The sequence below is a fragment of the Rattus rattus genome, chromosome 1, assembly GCF_011064425.1.
Source record: "Rattus rattus isolate New Zealand chromosome 1, Rrattus_CSIRO_v1, whole genome shotgun sequence".
Taxonomy (NCBI): Eukaryota; Metazoa; Chordata; class Mammalia; order Rodentia; family Muridae; genus Rattus; species Rattus rattus.
The window spans coordinates 17,403,419-17,424,593 of record NC_046154.1 but is presented as its reverse complement, the minus strand read 5'-3'; the positions used below and the strand labels follow the sequence as shown (position 1 = coordinate 17,424,593).

Below are 21,175 nucleotides of genomic sequence, written 5' to 3'. Positions count from 1 at the left end.
TCGTCATCTTGGTTAACTGCCCACCAGGGGGCACTGTGAGATTAGTTAGCCTTTTAATTTCTGCCACGCTCTGGTGGTTGGACTGATGTCTCTGGGGCTACTGTGCATCCCACTGTCATTTCCTGTAACACACACTAATACTCCTGACATTGGATCATTGTTCCTTCCTGTTCTGTAGAGGGAAATAAGTTGTAGACCTATCCTGAGAGGTTCCAGGTGCTTTGCCCTGGTCACCTTCCGGGCGTGCCCTTTGGGAGGTTTGCTGCAGAGCTGAAGAGAACTCATACTTTGTACAGCAGTGGCTCTCAACCTCCCTAATGCCGAGACCCTTCAATACAGTTCCTGGGCCAACCCCCAACCGTAAAATTACCTCCATGGCTGCCTCATTCAGCCTCCAGGGGGTTGGGACCCCCAGGCTGAGGATCACTGTTTAAACGCTGTCCTTTCAAGTGCTGGGTCCTGCTAGTTGTCGGAGCTGTGTCTGAAGAGCCAGCAGCCTCCCTAGCTGATCCTTAGGATGGAAGGGGTGGCGGGGGTGATGATCTGCCCTCCCATGCTTACCCCTGGTGGCAAGTAGGTGCTGTGCGGTCATACAAGACTGGTTCCCAGTGGACTAGTGTTGGCGAGGCCCAAGGCATAGCCTTATCCAGTCACTGGACCGAGGGACCATAGATTCGGGGTCAGCAGGGGTAGGCAGAGCAGGGGCCGTGATCTCCATGTTTAAAGATCTCTCTCTCTGCTCTAGATTCTAGAATAAACACCATAGCCTTTATTTTAACGTGCCTTAAACAGCTCAATGGCTGGGCACTTCTAAATTTCCCCACGGCTAACACACTCTCCCCTCTGACATTCCTAAAATTACTTTCTAAAAACCTATATTCCTTCTTGGCTGCCCAGGACCCAGGCCTACAGCCCCCCTGGACCACAGTCCCTGATTCTCACGTGTTGGCTGTCTGTCTTGTACATCTCACCCCTGATCCTTCTGCTCGTTCTAAATCCTTCCCTGGGTTCCCTTGGCCACAAAACTGAAGTCTTGCGTCTGTCTCCCTGCCTAGCCATTGGCAGCTGACAACTTTATTTGCCAATCAGAACCACCGAGGGATCCTCGGTGTCTTAAGATGTACAGGTTTGGGGTTGGGGATTTAGCTCAGTGGTAGAGCGCTTGCCTAGCAAGCGCAAGGCCCTGGGTTCAGTCCCCAGCTCAAGAAGAAAAAAAAAAAAAAAAATGTACAGGTTCCCCATAATTTTGGGAGCCACATTAACACAAGTTAACCTTAAAACCAATCTACAACAGGGCCCCTAGAACTAGAATTACCGATGGTCGTGAGCTGCCACGCAGGTCCCCTGGAAGAATGTCAGATGTTAACCGAGCCATCATCCCATCCCCCTAAGTGTTTCAAGGACTTCCGGACTTGGTGCTAAGAAGTGCTACGTATGTTGTTCTGGCGAAATGCTCGTACATCACACCAGAACGTAACCAGAATACTTGCACCACCACCCCCCACCCCCGCTATCAACATAGGTAGACACATGGCAGCACTCAGAGGCAAGAGAATTAGCATTTCGGTTTTTACGTTGGCATGTGCATCTGCATGGATGTGCTAGAGCCACCCTTGAAGACGGCAATCTGTCCTTCCACTGTTTGGGTCTCAGGGGTCACACTTGGGCTGTCAGGCTTAACTGCCTCTAGTTGTCGAGCCGTCTCTTCAGCCCTCAAAGGAGTTCAAGGCTGGCCTGGGTAACTTGAGACCCGGTATCCAAAGAGAAAACACAAAAACAGACTTGGAGGTGGGGTGGAGTGGGGTCACATCAGTGGTTTTGGATTGTCCACTTATCCAAGCCACCCTTCAGTGTGGCTGGCTCCCAAGTTGTATGAGGTCCTTGGTGGGGTCGTGGGCTGGTCTCCCTGCCCAGAGGTGTATTAGCATTGGATTTATTCTAGGGTCTTAGAGCCAGGCTGAGTCCTTCCCAGGACACGGAGGCACAGAACCTTTAGTCAGGTATGGGGTTCACTTTCCCCACTAAGAACAGTGTTTTTATGCGGAGTGGCCACTGGCTTTGACAGAATCAGCTACTCATAAGCCAGACCCAAGAAACGGTTACAAAAAATGGAAGTCTACTCGAACTGTTTGTATCCAGTTTTGAGAAGCCACTTCTGTAGGTGTCTGAGAGTCAGATGTCCCAAGAGCCATGCTGCCAGAGCCCAGCAGCCTACAGCCAAGCTGAGCCTGCTAGGTAGGGCCCCTGCAGGAATTTGGTCAAGGACAGCAACAGGAATAGGTTGAGTCCCCCTGGAAAGAACCATGCCAGAGAAGACGGGTACTGTTCCCCTCGTGGACTCCGTACTCTGGCTCTAGGGATAGATCTGCATCTACAAGCTAACCACCCAGGAATGCCAAGTAGGCATGGGAATCCTCCCTCTCACGTTGGAGGTTACTGTTGTGTGTCAGGGTCCAGACTACGTAGGGGCCACAGCCACAAAGTTCTCTGCAGCCATCAACTATAAACTCTCGAGTACAAATGAGCAAGAAACTGCATGCCACTGAGGTGAATAGCTGGCACATCAAACCTACACCTATCCCTGAACAGGGCGCTCTGCGGAGTAGCTCGAAGTCACCAAACGGCTCCCCCAGGCCACTGTTCAGTGTTGTGGCGTAGGGATGCAGAGCAGGAAACCTGTGCAGGACAGCTTGGGGCAAGCCCTTCACCCCTTGCTCCATCAGACTGCATGGCCACATGCAGACGCCCCCTGCTACCTACAATCCTTAGGGGCGTGGCGGTGTGGTGAGTGGCATTACTGGCTCCAGACCCCGCTCTACCCGATTCATAGGATGAGAGTCACTGTTTTCAGGTTTGCCGGGGGCAGTGGGTACCCTACAGATGCACCAGATCCTAGAAGCACTCTACCCGTTACCAGCACCTGCCCTTGACACAGGCAGGGAGACCAGACACCTGCTAGAGTGGAGACTGCAGGCTTTGAGAACTAGCAGAAGCTTACCCGGTTATCCTTATCCGTGCTGTCACGTGACAGATCAAGGAGACCAGACTGCCACCTCTGCTTAGACCCTGTCTGTAGGGACGCTGGGGGCAGCCCCTCCCCCTCCTCCAGCCTGAAGTGTAGCATAGCCGCTTCAAACCCAAAGCCATTTTAAGTTCGGCGAGACTTCCCGTTATAAATTCAGAAGGAATGTCGACTCAGGGCCCCAGTCATCTGCAGGATGGGGCAAGCTTCCTCAGCAGCCCCTTCTGCCAAGTAAGCCAGCTTCCCCTGAGATGCACTCAGAACACCATAGTTTATTGGCTCTATGCTTTGGTTACATATAGCTTTTTCTTCCCCCTTTCCCTTGAGAGGTGTCTAACTGGTAGGTCTGAGAGACCCTATCTCCCCAGCTCTCCGTTCCTTTAACCCAGTGGCTAACAACCATGCTCACACACTACGGCTCTATGGTAAAGGCCATCCGCTCCGGGGCAGATGGGCAGCTCCGGGGCCCAGGATTTATGGGTTCATCTTCCACCACTTGAATGCAAATGGTACCCGGTTTACGATGACACTGGCACAGGCGTCCCCTATGTTGGCCAGGTAGCAGTCAAAGTCATCAATGAAGGTGCACTTGAGACCCAGGGGCTCCAGTAAGCCGCAGACCATCTCTTCCAGGCAGCAGGTGCCCTTGATTTGGGGCCCGAAGGGCTTGGGGATCCCAATGTTCTTGCCCAGCACGATCATCTGTAGCTGTTCAGAGTGAAGGTCAGGCAGCTGTTAGAGCTAGGGTGAGGCAGGGGGCAGTCCTGAAAGGCTATATGCCCTTCCCGGTGCGTGGTAGGGGGTTAGGGGCATAGAATTAGGTACAGGGAGAAAAAAAAAACCACACATCATTCCCTAGGGTTGGCCAGACGTCTAAAGCCTGTGTCTAACGTAGGCATCACTGGTCAAAATCGGCCTCAGTGAAATCGGTCCGTTTGCTTAGCTTTCCAGAGTGTGCCAATGTTTCTCGGCAAATCTGACCAGCAGCAAACTAACCTTAGTGACTTAACCATATAATTTCTAGATTAGTTGCTCTGACCTTGTCTGTGTACCCTATATATCCCAGCTAGCATTTAAGAATACCTTCCTGGGGCTGGAGAGATGGCTCTTAGCGGTTACGAGCACTGACTGCTTTTCCAGAGGACCCGAGTTCAATTCCCAGCAACCACACGGTGGCTCACGACTGTCTATAAATGTGCTCTGATGAACTCTCTTTTGGCACACAGCAGTATGTATTGATAACACTCAAGTAACACTCAAATAAAAAAAAAAAGATTAAAATGTGTTCTCTCATGCTCCGCTCTGCTCGTTGGCGATCTTTGGTAATGTGCACGTGAACCTGCCGGCTACATCCGGCCCCCATATTGGACCACGCCCATCGGATATAGTCTTGCACTACAACCAAGCACCGTGGGCTAAGCAGATGTGTCAGAGGCAGGCATACTCAGCAGTCCTCACCATGTCGGGGAAGTAAGGCCTCGCAAAGAGTTTTGAGGTCTGCTGGTTGGAGGGGACGTTTGTCAGCGGCTCCAGGCAGAAGAGCTGTGGGATCCTGATGAAGTCATTGTCCACCAGTCCCAGTTCCTTCTTCAGGAGGGTGCGGTTCAGGCTGATGCACTTCTGCAAGACAGGGAAGTGGGGGTGGGATGGCAGGATTGTGGACAGATCATGGAGGAGCCGCTCGTTCCCACACGTATCCAGAGGAGGTCTCAGAGAGCCTTCTATTTGGCTCAAATCTGTGAGCCAGAGTCCTGTATGGCCGTGGTAGCCTTCCCTTTATGGCAGGCCTAAGGTGAAGTGAGTTCAGAGGCTGTGGTGCAGGAGGCCAGCAATCCTGACTAGTCTTTGCTAGACAGCCACTAATGTCACAAGGCCCCTTCGTCTCGCAGATGAGCAGACCTGGGGCTGGGAGGCAAACAGAAGTCTTCGGACCTCAGGTTCTCCCTTTAGATCTAAAGCAGTCGCTCCCGCCTGCTCAACCACTGGGCACTTCCCTGCTAATAGCCATCACCCTTGGCATCTGACTTCAGTTTGAAATAAAAATCAAACCTCTGGACCCAAGGCTCATCTTGGCCTTATAGCCCAGCAGGTACCCTCCCTGTTAGAGCAGGTACCCCTGCAGAGGCCAGGGCATCATGTATAGTGGTATAATCTAAGACTAGTATGGACCCAATGAACAGCACCCCACTGCACTCGTGAAGTCCATATCTGGGGCTGATGGCCATTCCCCACCCCCAGTAGGATCAAGACCCTCCCCCCTCAGTCCTGCAATGCTGATGCCTTCGTGGGACAGCCCCGCAACCCCAGGCGGTTACCTCCACATAGGCGTTCTGCTCTCGTAAATTCTCATCAGCCAGGATTTGGGAGATGGTTTTGACCTCCCTCCCTGTGGAAAGAGACGGGACAGATCGGTGGCCAGCTCGACCCAGCAACTGGATCTAGTGCCTCACATCTGGTGCGAGCCATAGTGTTTCTACACCAGAAAACCCTGACAGGGTTTTACTGCCACCGATCCAGGCTCAAAGGGAAGCAAGCTCAGTACGTAAGGATGGTGACATCGGCCCCCACTCAGCTGGACCCCTCAACCCTCTGCACAGCTGTATGGCGCTACCCCGAGGAGTTATCAGGGACCCTTCTACGTGTGATGACAGTTCAACTTGTTTCTCAGATGCCACTTCAGGTGACATGCTTAGTCTTTGCCTTCTGGTCTGTTTCCCCATGACCTTTGTCGCCGGGACAAGAAAGGTATTCCTAGGCCCAACCACAGACAGTTGCTCAGGAGTTGAGAGGGGTAGATGGTTCGAGTCTCTAGTCTCTAAACCCAGGTTTAAACCTCCTGATGGCCCCTGCCCTTTCTGGACCAGGTCTTTGTCCCCCCGAGTTCCCATCACATTTATGTCAGGTGGCCCAGAACACACCTTCTCTGCCAGTCCCCTTGTGTTTAAGGGGATATTCCCTTAAGGGAGACTTGGAAGTGTTATTGACACATACTAAAGCCAGTGATCCCCCATGGAGGTCACATAGCATCTCCAGTTGGGGCTAATGGAGTCAGTTTACCGTGGCCATTGCTTCAGGTCTGCCTGGTGGACAGTAGGGTGCTCACCCCTCCCCACAGTGTAAAGTGACCCAACAGTGGCCGTCCCACTGGCTCTTAGGATTCTGTGCCCTCTCTACCAAGGAGGACAAATGAAGACGCAACAGTGGTTCTCAACCAAAGGACGTTGGAAAACATTTACATTAAAATTCACAACAGTAGGGCTGGAGAGATGGCTCAGCAGTTAAGAGCACCCCCGACTACTCTTCCAGAGGTCCTGAGTTCAATTCCCAGCAACCACATGGTGGCTCACAACCATCTGTAAAGAGATCCGATGCCCTCTTCTGGTGTGTCTGAAGACAGCTACAGTGTACTTATATATAATAAATGAATAAATCTTTAAAGAAAAAGAAAATTCACAGCAGTAGCAAAGTTACAGTTATGAAGTAGCAGTCAATGAAAGTGATTCTATGGTGGGGAGGGGAAGGTCTACAGAGGGAGTGCCAGGACAGCCATGATTTCACAGTGAGACCCTGTCTTGATGGGACTGGGGCTTGCGGTGGGGAGGAAGGTACTAGGAGAGTCACCTTACCATTAGAAATGAGCTGTTCTGCTCTGACGTCTTCGAACAGCGTCACGTCCCCAAAGCCCTCCTTCTGCTTCTGTTCAAAGAGCTCATAGCAGGCATTGGGACTGGCCAGCAGCAGGCGGAAGCCCTGGGGAGGGAGGTCACAGTCACCTGCTGTGTGTGTGGGGTCCCTGGGGTCTCCAGCAGCTGTCCCCTCTCTGGTCCCTAACACTAACCTTCCTGTCACTGTTCTTATCATCGACAGGAACAAAGCACAGGAACTGATCCACGTGACCGGTCATCAGCCAATCCGAGAAGAGCTCCACAGGGGCCTGCACCTGTTGGGCGTACACGAAGTCTCGTAGGGCCTTGCTCATGTCCCGGCCCTCAAAGCTGGAAGGAAAGATGGAAAGACGCCTTTGAGTGGCTTGGACACGGACAATTGAGCCACCTCTTTGGTGGACTTCATTGACTGCTCTTGCCAATGAATAGGGTGGGGCTTTAGAAAGATTCCTTAATTCTGGACCAATGAACTGGCTCCAAAGATAATTAACTTGTTGCCAAGCCCGTGGGGGGGGGCGATATTGAATCCCTGGGACCCTCATAGTAGAGGACAGACTCCCTGAGCATTGTGCTTAACATGTACGATGGTTCTCATCCACAGGAATAAAGTTTAAATAAAGTTTAAAGTGGGTGTGGCCTCACAGTGACCTAGCTCAAGCCCAGCCATGTGATCCTAATGACTGAGCCCAGGGATATGGGATATCTGGTTTGGGAGTTACATCGCCCCCACCCAACCCCCATGTTTGGGAGAGTCCCGTCTCCTAGGCCAACAGCCCAGGTGGACTTAAACTAGAGGATCAGGGCTGGAGAGATGGTTCAGAAGTTAAGAGAGCACTGGCTCTCCAGAATTCAATTCCCAGCAATCACAAGGCAGCTCACAACTATCGGTGATGAGGTTTGTCGCCCTCTGGTGGCCTGAAGGCTCACATGCAGTCAGAATGCTATATACATTAAGTCTTAATTTTTTTGAGAATTAAAAGTTTTTTGGTAGTTTTTAAGAGGGTTCCCATATACCTCAGGCTGGCCTCAAATCCAGAGGTTCAAATCAAGGATAAAACGGACCTAGGGCCTGTTCGCTAGGCACCAGCTGTGCTAAATCCCTGGCCCCACCCTCAAGCTTGCTTTTTTCTAACTTCAAGCCAAAGGCTCAAGTATCCTTCCATTTCAAGAAGGGTGCAGATCTGCTGAGGGGGAATCCGAGAGTTACTGGAACCAGGGTGACGGTCTTTTTAAGGCACCTGGGTCACCTGTCCCTCTGATGTTCCTGCTCACCTGGGGTAAAAGCTGCCACCAATGAGAATCCTTCCTAGTGGGTAGTCTTTGCCCTGAGCCTTGACAGGCGGGGATACAACCAGGTTCCCGACGGAATCCAGGCTAGCCACCCGGTGGTCCTCAGTTTCTTGGATCAGGTAGCCAACGCCAGGGCTCTAGGAGACCACCCGGTGGGGAAAGGGGTGTTACCGGGAGAGACTGGACATAGGATCCGTCACACCACTGTTGGGGACATGCACATCTCCCCATCCCCTCAAAGACCACCTGGGACCTCAACCCCCCTCCCCCCGACATCCTAGCATCCTTGGCTCAACACCAGGCTTGAGAAGTTGACAAGATTCAGAAACTATCCCAGCGCCACACCAGTGAGTATTTCATGGGGAAATCTTCCAGCTTGGCAACCCTCGGGGTGTCAAGGATGAAGGACATAGTCTTGTGAGGAGCCTGCGTATAGCAGAAAGCCATCTCGTCCTGGGGGAAGACAGAAAGATGGAGGTTAATTCTCTCCATCCGCCACTTCCTCAATCTGCTGCAGGCTCTCTGGGAGCAGCCACAGACAATAAGAAGCTTTGAGGACAGCTCTGGTTCGGCTCTCAAAACTTCCCTCAGAGGCTTTGCTCGACTTGGCCCTTCCACCTTCTGGTTTAAGACTGAGAATCCATTGTTTGACAGGCCTGACAGCTCTACAAAACCAAGTCAAGCGGTTTCTGGTATCGGTGACCTCTGACCTACCCTATGATGCCTTCTAGCACGATCTCCCAACAACCAGAGTTCCTTGCATCTCAGCCAAGGGACTGCCTTTTTTTTTGCCCTGGGGGGGGAGTGGGGGGGTGAATCCTTGATCCCACCCCTTGTCTCCAAGGGATTACAAATACATACCACCCCATACCCCCATTTACACAGTGCTGGGGACTCCCTGTTAGGCAAGCACTCTGAGCTACTTCCCTAGCCCTTGACCTTTCAACTCTGGCTTGTACCTGTCACCCCCACTTTGCTTGGTGTTGGCTTCTGTACTTTGCTGGAAAGGTCTTAACCCACAGTGCACTCCTCTACTGGTCTCTAACACCTCGCTCCCTCCAGCACACCCTACATGGCTACCTCCATGTCAACGGCTATGCCGCTTGAAGAGCTGGTGGCCCCCAGTCCAGCCCCAGCAGTGCCTGGCTCATGACCCATCTGAATGTCTCCTCGGCTACTCAGATGACCAGATAAAGGCTATTATGTCTGTCTCCAAGGGATTACACTCTAGCTCAGGCCTGGCTGGACTGAAGGCATCTGTCCTCCTCTCCAGGCCCTGGCCGAGTGCTCAGATGTCATTGGAGCAGAAGGACCGGGCAGAACCAAAGCCAAGCCGGCTCCGATCCTGACATCTCACATACACAACCCCAGCTCCAGCGCCTGCAATGGAGGTCCTCAGCTGTAATCGAGAAGCCTCTGGAAAGGGGCTGGGGACTCCAGATTATCCTTGACAAGTAGGCACGCCTCGGTGGCATGCTGGCTTACTCAGGGTCATTTTGTGACGTGTGAGAAACTTCCCTGCCCCGCTCCTCCACAGCTAGGTCGTCCCAGCTGGGTGCCAGTTACCTGTAGCCACCTGCCCTGGCGGTTGGGGTCCTCATAGACGGATGCCACCTGCACGTTGCTCTTCTCGCTCAGCTTTGTCACGGAGTCCACAAAGCCTTGCAGCTGTAGCTCCCTGCCACCACCAAGAAGCCCACTGTGATTTCAAGGTCCTCAAAACAGTCAAAGTCATATTCCCTGAGCCAAGGGAAGGCAAAGGAGGGGCCATTTTCTGCACCCAAAGTGATGGAGCCAACAACTGTCCCCCTTACCTCAGCATAGGTCACGTCACTGGCTTAGACTTTTTCTGCCTAGACCAGGCTAGACCATGCTGGTGGCTGGTGACGGTCCAATCCTGTTCACACCTTTTGATCACCTCTGTGCACACCCTTTTTATTCTAAGCTGGTATGGGCATCCTCTGCTCAAACTACTGAATGACTGTTTGCTCCCTAAGGGACTATCAGAAACTAGGTAGCTCTAAGACGGCCCATGAGGTCATCCTACCTATAGTGGATATGAGCACACCTGGAAATATAGATTGTTTTAAGACAATGGTTTTCTTGGTCCCCAGCTCCGGAAAAAAAAAAAAAAAAAAGACAACGGTTTTCGTTAATACAGTGACCTTCTTTTTTTTTTTTTCTTTTTTTTTTTTTCTTTTTTTCGTTGCTGGGGACCGAACCCAGGGCTTTGCACTTGCTAGGCAAGCGCTCTACCACTGAGCTAAATCCCCAACCCCACACAGTGACCTGTTAACTTGCCATAGAGACTGGCCTGCCTCTTGTCTCCCGAGTGCTGGGATTCCCACACCTGGAAAAACTTGGGGTCTTATGTTTTCAGACAGATCCACACTCCTAGATCCACAGTAGATGTTCATTCCTTGGGCACAAAGCGACCGTTGAGCTTGGGGTCAAGACATCCAGTTTTACAAACTGGACCCTTAAGAATTGATCACCCTGGCGAGTCACAATTGGGATGTGTCCCAGTTGGGGATTCTAGTCCAGTCCCAACATTTATGCTGACTTCCTTTGCAACTCTCCAAAGACTTTGAGTCTCCCAGGTGGCCTGGGGGAAGGAGGAAGGAGAGAGGGGGAGCAATACATACTGCCCAGGTGGCTTCAGGCACTCTTACCTGCACAGGTAAACCTCTAGAGGCAGCTGGGTACTGGGCAGGAAGATGTAAGGTGCCACCCGGAACATCACTGTATCCTTATATAGCGGGGTCTCTGGGATCAACTGCAATGGATGGATTTCCATCACAACCTGGTTCTGTCACAGCCACCTTTTCCTTTGCACCCCCCACTGTGGTCTAGAGCTGAGCCCACTGCATTCCACAACTCTATAACACCCCAAGCTCTACCAAGAGGCGCACACTCCTCAGCGTCCCTGCCTAAGCACTGAGGCTCTCCCCCTCCACCAAGCCCGGGGACTCTGGCTGACCCAGCGACATACCTGGTCATGAGCCTGTTCTATTAGGGAGACCGAGAAGGAGATCAGGCCGGAGAAGCTGGGAGATGGGAACTCTGTGGCTTCTATGTAGAAAGTCTCTTTCCCACGGGTGTCAAAGGTAGGCAGGATGTGGAAAGGTTTGTCAGGTCCTACTACCAGTTCATAGGCAGAGGTGCCTTCATAGGCAGAGGTGGTACCTAGGACAGACAAGCTGCTAAAGCTTTGTGGAGGAGATCACTGTTCTAACGGTTGAGCACAGCATCTTGACATGGGAGCCGAGATTGGAGCCGAGGACTCAGGGACTATCACAGTTAAGAGCCACTTAATACGCTAAGCATATTATGTGTTTGCATGTGTGCTCACATGCAAGTGGAGGCCGGAAGTTGGTACAGGCAGCATCTTCAACCACCCCCTTATTTGGGACAAGGTCTCCTCACTGGGCCAGGAACGCTCCGATTCGGCTAGAGTAGCTGACCGGCATGCTTCAAGGATTCTGGCATCTACCTCCCAAGCTCTCGGGTTCCAGATCTGAACTCTTGCTAATCCGTGTTCCAGGCCAAGTGCTTTCCCCAGTTTACCTCTCCAGCTTCAACACCAACATGGTGTTGAAGGCTTATGGTGGACACGTTAGGAGTCGGGACTCAGAAACCTAACTGTCAAGTTTGAGACACTTGAGCGTTTATAAAACCAACCATGGAGAATTGTAACCAAGTCCCCTAAAGGTGACACACGCAGCATACAAAGATGGCCTTTGGCAGCCTCACCAGCATGCCAGCCCCTGACCCGGGGATGGGTGGATGACCCCTCTCCAAAGGCATTTCTAGAGGGACTCGTAAACGAAACCCAATTCAGTTTAAGTCAAACGAGGAACCACAGAAGACATCTAAAGGTTCCTGGCCATGTATCAGGCGGTCTTTCGTAGCTAGACTCCACTCTGGTCATTCTCATTGGGAATTACCCGATTACCTGACAGTTAAGAAACCAAAGCTCTCCGGTGTCACTGACCACCTGGGGCCTTCTCACCCCAGTCCTAGAGTGGTTACCAGGCCAGTTATGGCAAGTCAAAGCCAACAGCCCCCGGTCCATTCATTTTCCTGAGCCCTTCAATCAACCTGGACAGACAACAGCACTTGCCATTTGCCTCCTTGAGGGGTGAGCAGGGGATGGGGTGCCACCTGGGATGTGCCGTGACCACTGTGTCACTCTGCCTTCTGAGTCACCAGATTCTGAAAACGTCACTAGAGTTGAGGCCTTGGCTAAGAAGGTGGTTCCAGGCCAGATCAGTCCTCTACAAATTCCAGCACCTACATAGATTTGCAGACTCACAACCATCTAACCAGGGACTCCTCTTCTGGGCCTCTGCAGGCTCACACAGCGCCTAGGCAAGCATGTTGCACAAGATACCCACACACAAAGTTTGTTTTTAATGGATCCTCGGAGGAGGAGTTAACTTGGGGATATCAGCTCAAAGACATTTTTCTTTTCCTAGCTATGAGAAACCTGAGGCTAGGCATTGCTCAGATGGACTGGCTAACCCATAGTGTGTATAGACTTCCTCTCTGGTAAAGGTGGGAACCAGATAGCCTTTAACAATACAGATCTGGCAACAGCCTGTGACCTACAACTGCAGCTTCTTCTGGGCACCCTGTTAGATATAGTACAGGGCCACCCACCTGGCTGTCATGCCAAGATGGAGTAGGGCTGGGACTTACTATGAGCCCAGTAGACTCTTGTCTTCTTTGCCTCTTCCTTGGAGGTATGTAGAAGCAACTGGTAGTCCCGAAGGATGCTGGTGGGGCCCTCCACAGTTAGCGTCATCTGAGACAGGTTCTGTATTTCTGTGCAAGAGCGTGCATGCAGGCTCAGACCAGGCACCAGGATAGGAAAGGGATTGACGGGGACAGGGAAGGAAAGGGTATTGAGTCTTGGTTGCCCACGCTGGGATGACAGGTATAAGCGGTCATCTGTCTTTAAGGCTCATCAGACATCCTCTGCTGAGACACTCCAAAGTTCCCAGCCTGCTCACTGGAGCAAGGCTCCCCCATCCCACCCCACTGCTCCGTCTGTGGAATCAGTCACCGCCTCGTGAGGTCAAACGCCTCATCTCTCCACCTCTCAGGTGGCAAAACACAGCTCACTCAGCCAGGAAATGATGGTTCGTTATCTGACATTAAGACTTGCATGGGTGGGGGTTGGGGATTTAGCTCAGTGGTGAGCACTTGCCTAACAAGCGCCCTGGGTTTGGTCCTCAGCTCCAAAAGAGAGACTCAGAGAGAGAGAGAGAGAGAGAGACTGAGACAGAGAGAGCTGAGACTTGCATGGGAGCCAAAGATGTATAGCTTAGCTAGTAGTAGGCTTGCCTAACATGCAGAGCCCTTGGGGGGTGGAGGGGGTACAATTCCTAGCATTATATACCACTGGGAGTGGTAAAACACTTTAAAAGGCCTTTGTTTTATTTTTAATTGTTTAATATTTTACGGATATGGGTGGTTTTAAGATTTTATATATAAGAGTACACTGTCTTCAGACACACCAGAAGAGGGCATTGGATCACATCACAGATGGTTGTGAGCCACCATGTGGTTGCTGGGATTTGAACTCAGGACCTCTGGAAGAACAGTCAGTGCTCTTAGCCAATGAGTTGTCTCTCCAACCCATGAAACGCTGTTGTAATTCAGGAGGTAGATACAGGCATTCAAGGCCAGCCTGGGCTGCGCGAGACCATGGTCTCAAACACACATGTGTAAGAGCAGAAAGTTGGTTCAGTGGTTAAGAGCACTTGGTTCTTCCAAAGATCTGGGTTTGGCTCCCAGCATCTACTTCACGTAGCTTACAATCAACTGAATTTCAGTTCCAGGAATTCTGACCTCAGGGTCTCCAATACACGCATGGTCACAAACACATATGTAATGGACAATTGTGTTTGTTTTCTTTTGGCGGCGGGGGTGGGGGATGCAGTTCCTGAGACAGGGTCTCTGTGTAGCCCTGGCTGTCCTGAAACTTGCTTTGTAGACCAGGCTGGCCTTGAACTCTGAAATCTCCCTGCCTCTGCCTCCCAAGTGCGTACGCTACCAACTGCCTGGCCATGAACAAAGTTCTTAAAAAGCTATACACAGGAGCTGGAGAGATGGCTCAGAGGTTAAGAGCACCGACCGCTCTCTCCCAGAGGTACGGAGTTCAAATCCCAGCAACCACATGGTGACTCACAACCATCTGTAATGGGATCTGATGCCCTCTTCTGGTGTGTCTGAGGACAGCCGCAGTGTACTCTTATACATTAAATTTAATAGTTAAAAGCTATATAGACATCTTCGTATGAAGCCATATGGGCTCTCATTACCCAGCCTCAAGGCATAAAAAACCCTTAGATGTGCCAGTAACGCCAGCCCTTTGTACATCTTAAGCAAATGTTCTAAGGAGCAATACATCCCCCAACCTATAATAAAGACTCCGCCTTCCCCAAGGAAGTCAGCTGTGACCTATGTGTGCACCAAGGGGAGGCCAGAGCTCCAGAGAAGTGGGGAACATCCAGGGCACATACCTTTGGGGCTCTCCTGAACCCCGGACTGCTCATCAGACTGGCCTGGGGTTTCAGGATTACAATTCACGAGCAGGATGGCTCCCCAGCCATTCAGACCCCACATCCATCTTTTCTGCAAATAACAGGGACATTGAGATAGGACAGACAAGCCAACCCTCTACTTCTTCCTATTCAGAGCTTTGTCACCACAGGCCCTGGGGACCCAGGAGACCCCAGAATGAGAAAGATGACCTGTGGGGACAGAAGGCCAAATAAAGGTAACAGTTGCTGCTTTGTCTCTGGAATAGAGAGGCATGCCGCAAGAGCCATGTCCTACCGGAGGTCCCAAGATGGCCGCTGGCAATAGCGGACTACGTCACCAAGCCAGTGCCTCTGGACACCAGGCTATTTTGGCTTTGTTTTGAGACAATCTGTCTATGTAAAAGGCCCGAGATGGCACCAAACTCTCCACCCTGCACCACTCATCCATGTATTGGGATGACAGTCGGCTGCCACCACACCCGACTCCATTTTGTTTTCAGACTGGACCTATTGTATAGCTCAAGGGGGCTTGGAATTCCTATGTCTCTCCAAGAATGGTCTTCAAACCCTCATCTTTCAGCTTCCAACTTCTGGGATGCTGGGGTTAAAAAGGGACATGTGCCATGCACACCAGACTAGGTACACACGTGCGCATGCACATACACACACATACACACACACACACACACACACACACACACACACACATCCCTTGCTAGGTGCACACACACTGGCTGTTTCAGTAGATCAGAAGTTTACTTCATTGATCTCGATTTGTGGTATAATAGTGGGGAGACTTCAACACCCCAAAAGTCAGATAAACACGGGCTGGGGCTCAGGGATGGCTCTCCTGGGTCCTGCCCCCCTGCCCCTGACCAAGCAGCCTCACCTTAGCTTGCTTATCACTTGGCATGTCCAGTTGTCCATCCCGATAGATGTCTGCCTCCAGGGAGACCTCTGAAAAGGAAGGGAAGGGTCTCAGCCACCTGGACTGCTAATGGGGCTGGAGAGATGGCTCAGCGGTTAAGAGCACCGACTGCTCTCCCAGAGGTCCCGAGTTCAATTCCCAGCAACCACATGGTGGCTCCCAACCATCTGTAATGGGATCCGATGCCCTCTGAAGACAGCTACCGTGTGTATTCATATATGTAAAATCTTTTTTAAAAAGTGCAGCATCCACACCTACAAAATCTGTGCTGAAACCCTGCAATTGACACAGTAAATCACACTAAAGTAGTTTCAAATTCTGACAGGGTTTCTTTCTCTGTGTAGTTCTGCGGTTCTGGGACTCACTTCGTAAGACCAGGCTGTCCTAAAATTTAATTGATCTGCATTTGCCTGGGCCTCCCGAGTGCTTTAACTTAAAGGCGTGCACCACAACAGCCCAGCAAACATAGATTTCTTTTAAGTGTACGGTTTTATATTGGGAGGTTAGCCATAGCTGTATTGGGCCACAGGCTGGACACTCCTGGTTAGAGGCAGTGTTTTCAGAGGCATGCTGGTTTCTCATAAATTCGTCAGGAGGGAGGGAGCCATCCACAGTGGACACCTGATTCTTACAAAGTAGCTTCGAGATGGGACTGGAGAGAGTTCAGCTGTTAACGCTCACTGCTCTCTCCCAGAGGATTCGAGGTCCGTTCCCGGCATGCATCAGCATGTGTCTTGTAACTATACCCATTAACTTCAGTTCCTAGGGCATCTGATGTCCTCCCGCTGGCTTCATGCACACTCAGAGAGTAAGGCTTCCTTAAATCACTAAGCTTAAATCACAAGGATGGAGGATCTCCAACTAGACCAGACCCCATCAGCAGTGGGAACAAGGAAGTGGGGCAGGAAACTCAAAAATTCTAGTTGTTTCTAAGAGACTGAACTTCAAGGGAAAAGGTGTGTGACTATCTCAGGGCCAATAGGAGGCCATCTTATGCACGAGGAGCCTCTCCCTCTTGTTTCACGACATCTGCCCTGGTTCTCCAGAGAACGGTAGGTGAGCTTCAGCTCCTAGAGGGAGACTTACCAATACCAGTGAGGAACAGCACAGCTGTGGCCGTGGGGACCTCTTTGTCAGGACAGTAGTAGGAGACCAGCACCTGTGGAGACAGCCCAGAGCCATGGGGGGGGGGGGGTAAGCATTTGACCTTGGCTTTGTGTTCCAGCACGGAAGCTTCCAGTGACCCACCCAGAGGCCATAGCCACTTAGGACTCTAGAGTGTGTGTCTTGCACACTTTTAATCTCAAGTCTTCAGGAGGCAGGGACAGGAGGATCTTTTGAGTTCACGGTCGGCCTGGTTTACAGAGTGAATTCCAGGACGGCCAGGGCTACACAGAGAAGCCCTGTCTCAAACCAAAAACCAAAACCCAGAAATAGTGGCTCACTAAAGTTTTTGCCCTGGCTTTGAGCTTGTCCAGTAGCTCAGGAAAGACCTCGAACTGCCGATCCTCCTCCTGACTAACTGGGTTTAGTTAGGTATCTACTACTCAGCTCAGTTCACAACTGTTGGTTCTGGCCTACGCAAAGGACAGCACTTACCCCGGTGAGCCACCCCCTGAAGGAAACTGCCTGCCACAGACACAGATAGGCAGATTCCACCCATTTACCATCCCGCACTGCCTTGGCTCTCTTGTCCACAGACAGCTGCAGCTGGTCTGCCCTGGGCAGGCCTATTGCAAAGGCCTTCAGCTAGGCTTGCCGGCTTCCAAATCGAGTTCACCTGGGTAGGTAAGGGCTCTCCTTCTCCCCCCTTCCCTGGCTCACCTTGTCTTCGTCCACAGTGGGGCTGGGTGACACCATCCTCACCAGTGCCTCTGTGGGTTGTTTCATTGGCCGCCAGACCACAGCATCCTCCTTCCCGGTAATGACGGAGCTGGAGATGTGGATCAAGACCCTGGGGGAGCCACGGATGGTGAAGGACTCACACTTATCTGGGGCGCACCTGGTTCATAGGAGACAATACACGTCAGGAGACTCGCCAGCCTAGGAGGCAGCGGGGTTCGAGGACAGCCCTCCAGTCTGCATCCATCTTACGGGGATAGAGGGAAGTAATCAAAGTTTGGGGAGCCCTAATGTCTTTAGCCTCTCTCTTACTATCTCTACCCCCGGGTGCCTCCACTCTAACCCCAACCTCCCGCTCCCCCAATGCCTCACAAGGGATCAAGTCTTCATTTTACACACGAGCAAATGCCAGAACCATAAGACACAACCCTCGCCATGGACACCTTCAAACCTAAGGGGGATCTTGTGAGAAGCAGAGAAAGTCTTAAGTCAGCATCCTGTACTGGGATGGGAGAGCCCTCAGAGACCAAACCAATTTCCTTGGGGACAGTCAGTTCAGCTAAGAGAGCTAATCTGGGACTCCTGGACACAGGGGCTCTACCCAGACCCTCCCTTACAGCTACCTCTACAGCCTTACCCGCTGATGTCCAAGGTGATTTCCATACCCACCATGCAGATAGCATGGGTGGGGCTGTCCAGAGACAGGCTGAGAGTACTCTGAAAAGACATGGCGAGGCCTAACCAAGCTAGCCCTGTCAGACGCAGCCTTTACCCACCAGAGTAACTGGCTAGGGCTCTGGGGCTTCCTGGCCTCCCTCTTTAGTAGGGGTAAGAACCACCCCAGTCCGCCCCCTTGTTTAGGGTTCACAGGTGAGCCTGCTTTTTTCCATGGTAGCTCTGGGAGGAGGACAGGGCGGGGTGGGGGGAGAGCCTTTCAGTCAGCATCAATGGCTTAGCAGCTGCTGCCTGTGGAGCCTGCAGCCCTGGGAAATCAGAGCCTAACGGCTTGGAGCTCTGCCCTTCCACTGGACAGGGTGCTTGCTACATTTCAAGATTGTTGGGGGGTCTTGGTTCAAGGACAGTAGCTCTCAACCTGTTTTGGCCTCAAAGGGTGGGGGGAGAGTCATACAGCAGATATCCTGCATATCAAACACTTTGATTCATAAATTAGTTATGAGGTAGCAACAAAATAATCTTATGGCTGGAGGAGGGGGGGTCACCACAGCATAAAAACTGTATTAAAGGGTCACGGCATTAAGAAGGTTGAAAACCACTGATCTAGGATGTGTGCGAACTCCTGAGGGGGTGCTTGGTAAAGTGCTATGCTCGCAGAAGTGTTAGGGAGCTAGTCAGCTCTGCAAATCCCTGGCCCCTGGCAGACAACCTGCAGCCTTCTCCTGGTGATAACAATAAGTCGGTCACTCACAGCTGTGTCTCTTGTGAGCATTGGGGAGGGTGGGGTGGGGGATGGGGTGTGGGGGCGGGCAGCACGAGCTGGTGCATGGAGTAAACCTGTGGGGCCTTGCTTACAGCTGTTGTCCATCTAGGCTGACCTCTGACCTTCACATGTGCACTGTGGGGTCAGAACACACACACACACACACACACACACACACACACACCACATACACATGAAGCAGGAAGGGAATTGTATATCTACTGTGCGTTTCAAAGTTGCTAAAGTAGAGGGGTCAGCATTCTCACGCCCTGTAAGTCGCTGAGATGACCGGTACATGTGTGAGTTTCATGGTCTCTTTGAGCAATGGCAAACTACGAAGCCACATGTGGTAGTCCCCGCCTATCACCCGTTCAGCACCCAGACTGAGGCAGGAGGATTTCTGTGTGTTTAAGACCAGCCTGGGTTACAGAATGAGGCCCTGTTTCAAAAACACCACCAAATACCATATTGCATTCTATAGTGTGTATATTTGTTGTGGGGTGGGGGGGGATCCAGTTGAGGTAGGCTAGCCTGTGCTTACAGAATGACTTCAAGCCTAGATTGGCCAATTCATTGAGATTGTGTCAACGTTTTGAAAAGGGGGTGGGTAGGAGTGTAGCTCTTTGGTAGAGAACCTTCAGGTCCTAGGCTCTGTCCCCATTACTCAGTCACTAAGAACTGAGCATGGTGGCTCATGTCTGCAATCCCAGAACTTGGTAGGCAGAGGCAGGGGGATGGAGAGTAGAGAGCCAGCCTGGGTTAATTAGAATCTCCTATATGGAAACTCCGTATTTCCCAGAAGACCTTGGGGCAGGGCAGAGCTTAGAGAGAGCCACCTCCATTAAGCTCTTCCTCCGTTTTACCTGACTATCAGAGAAGGGACCAGCTCCCAGCCAACTCACACACCCAGGACGCTGAAGCAGGAAGATGCTTGGAAGTCTGAGGGCAGCCTCGGCTAAAAAAGGATTGTCAGGTAAGCTAGGGCTACTAGGAAGATCCTGTCTCAAAAAAAAAAAAATAAAGTAAGTAAATAAAACAAGCAAACAATACGTGCAAAGGCAGAAACCGGAAGCCAGCCATCAGAAGGAGCTGGAAGAGGCAGAGAGGAGTTCTCCTGGGGACCTGGAAGGGGACAGCCTCACAGCCACCCAGCCTTCAGCCCAATAAAATTGCTCCCCTCCTGGGGTTTAAGAACATCTGGTCTGTGGTGTTTACCACATTGGTCTCAGGGCACACTCAGGCAGTCTCTGAGGGATGGGGGATGGAGGGAATTTTTGGCTTGAGTGGTTGAAGAAAAGCCAGGACTGGCTAGGTAGCTCAGTGGGTAAAGATGCTCATCATTGGTGGAAGGAGAAAACTGAACCTCGAGAGTTGCCCTCTGACCTTGACATGCACACACATGCACATGCACACACATGCACATACACACACATGCACATACACACGCACACACACACGCACATGCACACACACATGCACATGCACACACACACGCACACGCACACGCACACGCACATGCACATATACACACATGCGCAGACAAATGCACACACAGTAGGGCATGGTGGCCACACTTTTTTTTTTTTCTTTTTTTCGGGGCTGGGGAATCGAACCCAGGACCTTGCGCTTCCTAGGCAAGCGCTCTACCACTGAGCCAAATCCCCAACCCCAGTGGCCACACTTTTAATCCCAGCACTTAGGGGGCAGAGTTCGAGGCCAGCCTGGTCTACATTGTGACTTCCAGGTGAGTCAGCTACACAGTGAGATAGAGACTCTCTATCAAAGCAAAGGAAGAAAGGAGGAGGGATGGAGAGAGGGAGGAGAGAGAGAGAGAGAGAGAGAGAGAGAGAGAGAGAGAGAGAGAGGAAATCACTCATCGATGGGAGTAACCAAACCCAGAGGTTTAACATCTCAAGAACAATCTAAAGCCGTTTTTATTGGAAAAACCCAGTAAAAGAGTAAAACATCAGGTAAAAGAGGGACTTATTCATTTGGTTTGCGATGCTGAAGACGCCTGTCCGAGGCACTTTGTGGGGAAGCCCTGGGTCCCGTAGTTGAGGTTGACGGCCCATGACTGGCCGGGGTTCGATGCTCTTGGTTTGATCTGCTAAGAATCCCGCAGGCCCGGTGCTCTGGTCCAAGTAAATGTCCCCAAAGATCCTGAGTGCTAAGGGCTTTGTCCCCATGCCACGGTGCTCTGGAGAGGTGATGGGATCTCTTTTAAAGACATTTTTTATGGTTTTAGTTTACGTGTATGTGCCTGAGTGTAATTACACCTGGGCAGGAGCCCACGAAGGTCAGCGGGGGACACTAGGTGCCCTGGGACTACTGGAGTCACGGGCAGCTGTGAGCTCTCCTCTGTGGGCTCCTCTGCAAGAGCCGGGGCCGCTCCTAACCACTGAGCCAACTCTCCATTCCCTACCTTTCTTTCTTTCAAAA

The 21,175-nt window shown here is 51.6% G+C and overlaps 1 protein-coding gene across 1 annotated transcript; it reads right to left on the bottom strand.

Annotated features, from left to right (window-relative positions):
* Window positions 1-3,496: 3,496 nt before the first annotated feature.
* Padi6 (peptidyl arginine deiminase 6) lies at window positions 3,497-18,027 on the bottom strand. Its single transcript, XM_032887995.1, has 17 exons — window positions 17,936-18,027; window positions 17,281-17,458; window positions 16,543-16,615; window positions 15,418-15,485; window positions 14,508-14,619; window positions 12,679-12,804; window positions 11,376-11,378; window positions 10,970-11,142; window positions 10,650-10,753; window positions 9,544-9,655; window positions 8,323-8,430; window positions 7,960-8,114; window positions 6,861-7,017; window positions 6,649-6,772; window positions 5,338-5,408; window positions 4,481-4,642; window positions 3,497-3,730 (listed from the first exon to the last, which is right to left on the bottom strand). The coding sequence occupies exons 1-17, from the start codon at window positions 18,025-18,027 to the stop codon at window positions 3,497-3,499; spliced, it is 2,052 nt and encodes a 683-aa protein (XP_032743886.1).
* Between the last annotated feature and the right edge of the window lie 3,148 nt (window positions 18,028-21,175).